Genomic DNA, 10,823 nt, shown 5'->3' on the forward strand with positions numbered 1-10,823 from the left:
TATTCAAGATAGGCGATCCAGTACGTGTTAGTAAATTTAAGACGATTTTTGAAAAAGGATACACACCAAATTGATCCACCAAGATCTTCCATATCGCCAAAGTGCAACGTACGAATCCTACAACGTATCTGCTAAGAGATTATCGAGGAAAGCCGATAGCCGGTGGTTTTTACGAATACGAATTGCAACGAGTGTCCAATCCGGACGTCTATCTTGTGGAGAAAGTATTACGTAAACGAGGCAACGAAGTTTTGCATACGTAAAATGGTTAGGAATGGACATCTCACATAGTTTGTGGATAAATAAAGCTGATTGTTTAACGTGCAAGTATATTTTTCGCACTAACTGCCTGGTACTGCAGTATTTGCAGTAGGGCTTGGTGTGAGGAAATTAACTTATTCGTGATTTCTATTCAAAAGATCGTTTACTTTTAAATGCTCTTTCTTACTAGCTGTCTAGCACGCGACTGACTTATATTATTTTTCTGAAAATCCGAGAAGTTTCTCGGAACGGCTCTCACAATACGAATATCAGTGAGAGAACGTAAACAGATTCGATACATTGCCTTATTTGGTATTTCCTCGAATATTGACACTCGTTAAAGCGAGATTTAAACTAGAGTCAGCAGACGCGGAAAACGCTATACAGAATTTTATGATAATCTTTACTGAAAACATACGTAGAAGAATGAGGGGGAAGTTTACAAGAAATTATACATAATTGAAAGAGTAGATTAAACTGGAGTTAAATTAATAGACAAAGAATGAAGGAGACGGATGGAAATCTGTAACATTCCACCCGCCTCGTTCTTAGTAGAACGAAAATAAAGTTTCGTTACAGAATAGAGGTCTTCCTCTTGATAGTGAATGCTCGTAGTTATTGAATAGCTAGATGCGTAGACGATTCAACAGGCAGTTTGCACAATTGAGTAACTGGTCTTTTAAGTATAGATTTAGCGGTCTTGATTGTGGCTACTCGTATTAACTTATCATCACCGGCGTGACATTCAATCACCCGACACAAATCCCATTTTGTGGGAGGCAGATTCGGATTGCGTAGTAATACCAGATCGCCGATTTTGATATTAGGCTGAATACTTTTCCATTTTCTGCGTTGTTGCAGAGTGTTTAAGTAGTCAGCTGACCAGACCTTCCAAAAGCTTTCAAACATTTGTTGAACTGCCTGCCATCGCGAAAGCCGATTAGCGGTTAAATCTAAGACGCTCGGTGCAGGGACGGATTTTAAATGTGAGCCTACTAAAAAATGACCTGGCGTCAAGGCGTCAAAACTTTCCACATCATCGAACAGTGGCGCAATTGGCCTTGAGTTCAAACAGCACTCTATTTTACACAATAACGTAGTGAACTCCTCAAAAGTGGGAGTAAATTCTCCGATTATTCTTTTGAGGTGAAATTTGACGCTCTTCACACCAGCTTCCCACAGACCACCGAACTGGGGGGCGGCAGGGGGAATAAAGCTCCATTTTACTTCATCTAACGCAAGTCGATCCTGTACGTTTGGGTCTCGAATGACCGCAAGGAATTGTTTTCTTAATTCCTTTGCGGCTCCTTTAAAATTTGTGCCATTATCGCTATATATGGCCGAAGGGAGACCTCTCCGAGCAATAAATCTGTCGAACGCGGCAATAAAACTCTGTGTCGTATAATCATCGACTACCTCTAAATGTATCGCACGCGTTGAGAGGCAGATAAACAACGCACAGTATGATTTATGAGATTTTTGTCCTCGCCCTTTGGCAGAGCGAATATTAAAGGGACCTGCGTAATCAAGGCCGGCATGTTCGAATGGTCGCGAAGGCGTGACGCGCTGCTCGGGGAGATCGCCCATTCGCTGGAAGGAAAGAGATGCACGCTGTTTAGCGCAAGTAACACAGTTACGTATACAATTCTTTACAGAGCTGCGTGCGTGTAAGATCCAATATTTTTGTCGTAGCGTACGTAACGTCAATTGCAATCCTCCGTGAAGGACGCTTACATGAGTAAATTGAATGATTAAATCCGCTATTCGGCCCTTTGGCAATATAACCGGATGTTTCGCAGTTACAGGAAGATTAGAGCGACGTATCCGTCCGCCCACGCGCAGCAGTCCTTCTTCATCTAACCGGGGATTTAATGACATGATAGGACTTCTGCTCTTCAGGGGTAGATCATTTCTTAATAATGTAATTTCCTTTCCAAAATTCAATTCTTGTGCTTGTTTAAGCCAAAAATTCTTCGTGTGAAAGATTTCATCAGCCGTTGTCCATTTCTCACCAAAACGCCGCGAAGTATAACGGGTGTTAAAAATGAATCTACGTACATATGCAGTTATGCGTAATAGTCGTGACCACGTCGATACTTCATACGGAAGCGACCATGCTAATTTCTGAGCACCGTCCATTGCAAAGTGTACGTGGTTGTCAATACGCCGTTCTAAATCAGCGTTTGATTCAAGGGGCCTTTTACTGTCAGGCCATTCAGTGGCGGGACACCACAACCAAGTGGGACCTTGCCACCATAGGCTGTGCTGAATTAAATCAGAAGCGGACATGCCGCGAGAGGCACAATCGGCGGGATTCATTGCCGTTGGAACGTGTTTCCAAGCAGCGTTCGGCAAAGTGGAGTGAATCTCTGAGACTCGATTGGCTACGAAGGTTTTCCAGCGAGAAGGAGTCGCGTTTAGCCATGCTAAAACGACTGATGAATCGGTCCAACAGAACGTCGGCACGTTCACCAGTTTCATAGCCTTTTGCACGAAATCCAAGGACCTTGTGAGCAGAACAGCGGCGCACAGTTCTAGTCTGGGCACGCTTAATACCTTGAGAGGGGCAACTTTGGTTTTTGCATACATAAGAGATACTTGTCGTTGGCCCACAAGAGATTCAACTCGCAGGTAAACGACTGCGGCGTAAGCAGCGTTCGACGCATCTGAAAAACCGTGAAGCTCGACTGCTTGAGGTTCATCCCCTAGTTTTGTCCAACGGGGGATCGACACGTTACCTAAGCCCGCTAATTGAGAAGTGAACAATTGGCATTTGGATAATAAATCACCAGTGAGGGGTGTGTCCCACTCCACCCTATTTAGCCAAAGTAATTGTATGAGTATTTTGGCTGTTATGGTCGCAGGAGCCACCCACCCCAAGGGATCGAAGATCCGTGCTATCAAAGAAAGAAATGATCGTTTCGTAAAAATCAAAGGATTCTCTGATCGAATCTGCACTCTAAATTCGTCTTCACAGGGATTCCACGAGATGCCAAGAATTTTTAAACTAGTCGTACAGTCAAAAGTTTTGTTTACGCGCAGTGCTTGTTCCGCCTCAGGGATATCATCCATTAGTCGAGGATCATTGCTTGCCCATTTATGTGGTTTGAAACCACCCGCCATGAGCATCTGTTTAACCTGATCGCGTGTTTGTTTTAACAGCACAAGATCCTCTGCTCCGAACATTATGTCGTCAACATATACTTCACTTTCCAGCACTGGAGCAGCGAGGGGAAATCTGCGTGACTCGTCGCGAGAGAGCTGTTTTATAACGCGATTGGCCAAAAAGGGAGCTGGAGCAGTCCCATAAGTCACCGTCAGGAGGCGATAAGAGTTTAAAATTGATGTTGGCTTGTCTCTCCAAAAGATGCGTTGATAATCAACATCCGATGAATGCATGCGAATTTGTCTAAACATTTTCTCAATGTCGGTCGAATATACATATTTATGAGAACGCCATTTCAAAATAAGAGCAAAAATATCTGCTTGAAGTTTGGGACCAACCAGCAAGTGATCATTTAGCGTAGAGTGATTCGACGAGGCGCGAGATGCATTAAAGACTACGCGAATTTTAGCAGCTTGATCAGATTTTTTAAAAACGGGGTGATGCGGTAAATAAATCTTTTGACGAGTATTATTATCGTCTGACTCGACCCTTTCCATGTGATGGAGACTTTCATATTCAGCCATGAACACAGAATAAGCCTTTAACAGCTCCGCTTGATTTTTAAGTCTATTTTCATTAGACAGAAAAATACGTTTAGCGATATTTTCCGTTTCGCCGATTGGAACGGGAATTTCTGATTTAAAGGGTAACCTAACAACGTATCGTCCGTCAGGTTGTCTATAATGTGTAGAAAGGAAGTGGGCTTCGCACCGCTCGTCCTCCTCCGAGGAGAGGGGGCGGCTTGGAATTTCCTCAAGTTCCCAAAAATATCGGAGGGATTCGTTTAAATCGTCGACCGTTTGGATATGGTGTACTGTAAGATGCGAAGCATCGTTATTTATACACTGAGTTTGGCCAGAGAGAATCCAGCCAAAGATTGTAAGCTGAGCGGTGGGGTTACATGATGACCCGCGAATGAGCCCATCGCGCAAGATTTCACCGAAATAGTCTGCGCCTATAATAAGATCGATCGGTCTCTTACTAGAAATCTCCGGATCGGCTAACGTCAATGTTTTCAAATAAGAGAAATCCTTGACAAGAGAGACTGACCTTGGAGTATAAGACGTTAATTTGGGCATTACGAGAGCAGATATAGAGAGGACAGGACCCCCGTGATTACATGGTTCGACAAAAAAGGATGCAATGCTTTTCACGATGCCCGCTTTAGATCCGGCAATACCAGAAACATTAACAGAAACAGATTTTCGGTCTGCTCTGATTGTCTGCACGACAGACCTAGAAATAAAGGATGCCTGAGATCCCTGGTCCAACAAGGCCCTTACACGTACAGAATGTCCTGAGGTGCTCTTAATAATAACGAGTGCTGTAGGCAATATGACAATATTGGCTGTACTATTAATAGATTGACTTGCGTAATTATTCGATACCTCGGCCGAAGCTGACTTGTTTTGCTCGGAATTTGACGCAGCAAGAGCGGTTGCACCGGCCGTCGTTCCCGCGGCTTCAGATTTCCCGCAACTCTCGGCTACGAAATTCTCTTTGTGTATTAGCGTGTGATGTTTACGTTTACACAGATTGCACACGTGCTTACTTTTACAGTCTCGCGGAAAGTGCCCTTTCCTAAGGCAATTGAAGCAACATTTATGTGAGCGAACGAATTCCAATCGTTGATCGATACTTTGATTAAGAAATTTTTTGCATTGATTTAAGAAATGATCTCCTTCACAAAGTAAACAATGTCTAAAGGTCGCTGCTTGATGTGATTTTAAACTATGGGACTTGTTAATGCTCCCGAGTGTATTGTTTGGGTTGGTCGCTTCTAATGCACGAATTCTCGAAGTAAGAAAACTATCTAATTTTAAATAACTCGGCAGCTCCACATTTTCTCCTAAAGATATCTCCCAGTCTTGTCGGGTGACCTTATCAAGCTTAGAAACCGTAATAAAAACGAACAAGTCTTCCCAGTTGTCCACTGGCCTCTTTAAATTAAGCAAAGCCGTTCTAATTTCGCCTGTTCGGTCGCGAATAATTTTTAAATCTGGTGCGGAGTTAGGTTTCGCGAGCGGAATATCGATAAGTGTTTGTAGATGAGCATTCACTATCGCGCGAGGATTATCATAGCGATCCTTAACTAACTCCCACGCGGCATGATAATTCGCATCCGTGACGTTGGTCGTCGATAGAATGCGACCAGCTTCGCCGGTTAGATTGGCCTTGAGATAGTGCAGCTTTTGTACATTAGACAGCTCGGGTCTACTAGCGACGAGAGACTCGAATACGTCACGAAAATTTTCCCACCTTGTGAGCTCTCCCGAGAATTTAGGCAACTCAATTCTAGGTAGTTTTATTGGTACCGTCTTTGTTTCAAAACTATGACTCGAATCGTCGAACGCTACGGAGGTAGCACCATGCTGCGCTCTCTCAATCCAATCGTTCAAGGTATCTGATACCTCCTCAACTAAATCGCTAACCGCAAAAAATACATTATTCGAAAAATACTCATGTGACTTGCGAGACTCCTTCTCCATCCCCGCGCAGAGCCGAGCATGATTTTCCTGGAGAGAAGACCAGTAGCCCTTGAGAGTGATGAGGCGGCTGCGCGCAGCGGTGACGGTTTTCTTCGCCTTTCCTAATTTATTGAAATTCGGGATGATCCTCTCAATTAATTCCCGCGTTGACATCTGGGACTCCAAGATCTCCTCCATGGATGCCACGTTAGAGTCGTCCATCCTCAAGTTTAATTGGGAAATGATAGACAACGGGAAGTGAAGAACCGAATGCAATCTTCTTCCCTTTCCACTTTCCGTGCTCCTTTTGGCCAAATCGGAGTTGCGTAAATTCAGGCAGCAGCAAGTAAATTGACTGTGCCTCTTTGTCTGATTTTAAATTTATCCCTTCCACAAACTTGTGAAGCTAGGAAAGAATTAACCGCCGACTATCCAGGCTTAACTGCCCAATAGATTTGCAAGAATAAATTTAATTAATTGATTATTGCTTGATTAGTCGCGCCGTTAGTAAGTGTAAGATACACGAGCTCAACGAGTGCGCGCCACGCGTCACTCTTTTCACTTGCGAGGCAAGGTTTCGATTCTCTTTTTCTATCCGTCACGAACTTGTATGACACCGTCACCACTCAATATTTCTCACAGCCCGTAAATCCGGCTCGAAGGACCAATGTTTAACGTGCAAGTATATTTTTCGCACTAACTGCCTGGTACTGCAGTATTTGCAGTAGGGCTTGGTGTGAGGAAATTAACTTATTCGTGATTTCTATTCAAAAGATCGTTTACTTTTAAATGCTCTTTCTTACTAGCTGTCTAGCACGCGACTGACTTATATTATTTCTCTGAAAATCCGAGAAGTTTCTCGGAACGGCTCTCACAATACGAATATCAGTGAGAGAATGTAAACAGATTCGATACATTGCCTTATTTGGTATTTCCTCGAATATTGACACTCGTTAAAGCGAGATTTAAACTAGAGTCAGCAGACGCGGATAACGCTATACAGAATTTTATGATAATCTTTACTGAAAACATACGTAGAAGAATGAGGGGGAAGTTTACAAGAAATTATACATAATTGAAAGAGTAGATTAAACTGGAGTTAAATTAATAGACAAAGAATGAAGGAGACGGATGGAAATCTGTAACATTCATATTGTGTAAAGGGATGTATTCATTCCATAATAAAACTATATTAATACACATTACATGAATAATTGTTTGTAATATATCCAATAATAGCATATAACATTCGTGCGATTGAACGCATCTTACCAAAAGATATAATAGCATATAAGAATCACGCAATAAAAACGCATCTTATTATAAGGTTATTTTATTGTGTATCCAAGATTTGTGGTATTTTATAATGTCCCCAAGGTAGAGTAGCAATTCAATCAGGTAAGACGTATCGTTTGTTATCGTACGGACTGAGAGCAAGTTTTGTTCGAGAACCGTATACATCTCGTGCAACGACGATTGAATGCGCGATTGACGCCTCGACTGTTCGTGCGCATACAAACATTTCACATAATCGTTAAACGCTATCGTTTTCGCGACAACGCTTTTCTTGACACCCTTTATTTTTTTTACGTCATTACTACCGACAACTCTCAATGCGTACATCTTCGCTCTGAGACCAATGAATTCGGTCATTACCTACCGTTATTTTCATCTTTCATTAAACCAGATATTTTATTATTAAGGCATGGAATATTGTATACATTATCCTCGGAATAATCGCTCGTGTCAAATTTCGTGATATTACACTTGATATCCTCATATACATTGTCGCACTTCAAAAAATAAATCAAACTGTCCTTGTCCGTGTATAGGATCGTGCACCTATCGTGATACAACGGCATCATGTACTCGTAATGAAATTCATACAAACGAATCTTGGATATTTCAAGAATACACATACCAACGTATATCGGTTTGTTCAACGTTACTTCGAGTTTACGCAACTCAACGGCTACCAGATTTTCGGAAAAGATACTTCTACTGCAAAAATTCGGTTTCGCTATCATTGCTTCTAAACCGTATCTTCCATCCCAGTGTGTTATAAGTCGGATGTCTTTATAATCGCGTACGTTCTCCATTGTTCTTCCGAATACCGCATTATTCATCAATTTGTAAAGATTTCTCTCGAAATCGTTATTCGAAGACATTCTAAATCGCGTATTTAGTTCTATATATCCTCGAAGCCATTGAAATTGTGCAAATTTTAATATCCGATGAATTTTCGTCACGACCAAACCATGTCGAATGCATTGCTGCAAATTGCGATAATGAATGACGTAACGCTCCTTATCGTACAGCGTTGCCAAAAGTTTTTCGTATCGTTTTCCTCCAGGAGGTCGTTCTCTCGTAGGACAGAACGGAAGATTGACATGAGAGTTATGCAAGTTTTGTGGATACGCAAGGTCAATCTCTAAAATGTAACCGACGTCGGACTCTATCGGTACCGACATGACGTCAAAACAATCGACGTCTATCCATTTAAATTCTCCGTGTGATAATGGTTCCATCATCGCCCAACCGTATAAATTATTAACATCGAAATACATAAGATACGTAGAGGGTTGGGAAGGGTCATATTACGGTACATGCGCATTATTGGCACACGCATACCTATGTGAACATTGGCTTAAACCACCGTGTACGCCGCGCTCTACAAACAATACCATATCAATGTCGGTGAGCAATTCCAATTTAACACCGGTGTACTTTAACATAGCGTCCCACGTGTATCCCGACAGAGTGAAATAATAAGCCGGATCTAATCCGTAACTCTCCATGCACGTGTCTCGAAAATTTTCAAAAATATCCGCTAATAGAAGTACGTCGGTTTTCAGATACAAATCACTATATTCACCGAGAGTATTAATGTGGAAACGTTGCCACACTTCAATCGCCTGTTGATAATTGTCGATGGAAACGTCCTCGTTGGTCAATGAACTATAAAATGCCTCGCGTGATGGTAAACTCGTCTCGTTAAGCTTATCGAAGTTGTCAGCGTATACGTACGGAAATACTCCTTTACGCGTAAGAAAATCAAATTCCTGTGCGTTCAGATTAAAAAATATCGATTGTGTAATTTTTAATTTACTCTTGTCGAGATAAGAAACCAATTTCTCGAGGCTAGAACTGAGAAATTTATACGAGTCCACGAAACGTAACTGCATGATGTCTGTACCCTTCCACGATCCGCTTGCTGTATCTTTAACGTATTTCGTGAATGATATGTAGTTCTCTTTCGTTACCGGTAACAAATAAACCTTTCCATCATATCTATTAACTATATCTTTTATAATAAAATGCGCGTCGTAACCCGATAAATTATGAAAAAATACAGGAATAAAACGCGCGATTCTTGATAATTTAAATTACAATAGGACTGTGCGGGACCTCTATAATCCGGTTATGTGACAGTGATCACGTACGCGTATATGTTCCTCCTCGAACGGTTTTTCACAAATGTGACAATGAGTCGCGTCTGTAAATTGTTTTCATTGCTTAGTTGTAAACTGATTCATATGCGTATTTCTATCGAAAAGCGGCTTTACGCGATGCGTCAAATTATATAATTCGTTGACGAACCATTCTACGCAATTCGTTCCGCGACAATGTCTATATTTCGACATCGTTTCGTCGAACTCACAATGTAAGTAGTATCCGATGCTGAAGACTTTATGATGTTGATAGGTGAATCTCGAGATACGCTCATCATCGATCCCTGTCTTTTCCAATATACACTCCAAATCGGCATAAATCACGAAGGGTAGTCGGTTCCTTCTGTTGTAATTGCGAAACGACAACCATTTGTCGTATTCATCAGGCAAAATAACGGTACATTTATTCAATCTTGCGCAATCGACATTATGACGCGATAGTTTCTCGTTTGGAAGTAATGCAAACATCTGTAAAAAAATAACAATTTCATATACCGCATAATTTTTTTTCAACTTAAACATCATACGTACTTACCTATCGCAAATGTACTTCTTGCAGGTACTCCTTTCAATTGAGTATTGAGAAGTCTCGACAAATTCTTAATCCATACAAAATGTCCGACGACATTGGCATCGTTTTGCACGTACAACAAATTAACGTGTTTGTTTCTATTTACTTTTGTCACACGAAGAGGCACGATCATCGTATCGCTGTCTGTAATCCTTTCCTTTTCATCTTTCTCTCGCTCGACAAACACGGTTACGGAAACATCTTTCAGATGTTCAAATTTCGTGATTTGCTTCAAGGTTACGGGGAAATCAATACCTTCCAGCTGTAATTCCTCTAAATAATGAGGATATTGTGACGTTCTATTAACATTTGTAGATGCAGGATACAATGCGGCAACTATAGCCCATGCGAAACAGGCGTTATCGAACGACTCGATATTGATAGTCGCTCTCTTCGAACTTATACGTCGAGGTACATTCACGCGACATCCATCGTGCATAGGATAAAATTTATTTACGTTTACAATCAAATTCAATATGCGCGATAATGACCATCCGTTGTTACGTTCCTGAAACTCCTCCAGATCAGATAGAATTGCATCCATAACATACTCATCGTACCACTTCAAATCAGACGCACCATACAGATCATGATTTTTCGTGGTGATTACTCTTGAAGGATCTCTTGTCGTCTGCAACGAATTCTCCATTGAAAGTTGTATTCACCTTTAAACACGCGTGCCTCTGAAGATTCACTCGTGTATGATCAAGAACGGTGTCTCTCGCATTGTTGAGAAATTGTCGCGGTTCAATGTAACTCGAATTCACAACTACACCAGTGAGCACTCGATTATTGAAAGCCGTTTCGATTTCCATCCATGATAATCCCGTCTTCGACGATTCAGCATGACCGGAACCCTCCTGTACAAAACGAGGTCGTAAGGTACTCCTCACATACTCCAATCG

The 10,823-nt window shown here is 41.6% G+C and overlaps 1 protein-coding gene across 1 annotated transcript; it reads right to left on the minus strand.

Annotated features, from left to right (window-relative positions):
• Positions 1–876: 876 nt before the first annotated feature.
• On the minus strand, positions 877–8,426 carry LOC108781651 (uncharacterized). Its single transcript, XM_018549689.1, has 2 exons — positions 7,617–8,426; positions 877–6,264 (listed from the first exon to the last, which is right to left on the minus strand). Exons 1-2 carry the CDS (start codon positions 8,424–8,426, stop codon positions 877–879), a joined length of 6,198 nt encoding a protein of 2,065 aa, XP_018405191.1.
• Positions 8,427–10,823: the final 2,397 nt, after the last annotated feature.

Source organism: Cyphomyrmex costatus, unplaced genomic scaffold, assembly GCF_001594065.2.
Source record: "Cyphomyrmex costatus isolate MS0001 unplaced genomic scaffold, Ccosl1.0 scaffold859, whole genome shotgun sequence".
In the NCBI taxonomy this organism is placed as follows: domain Eukaryota; kingdom Metazoa; phylum Arthropoda; class Insecta; order Hymenoptera; family Formicidae; genus Cyphomyrmex; species Cyphomyrmex costatus.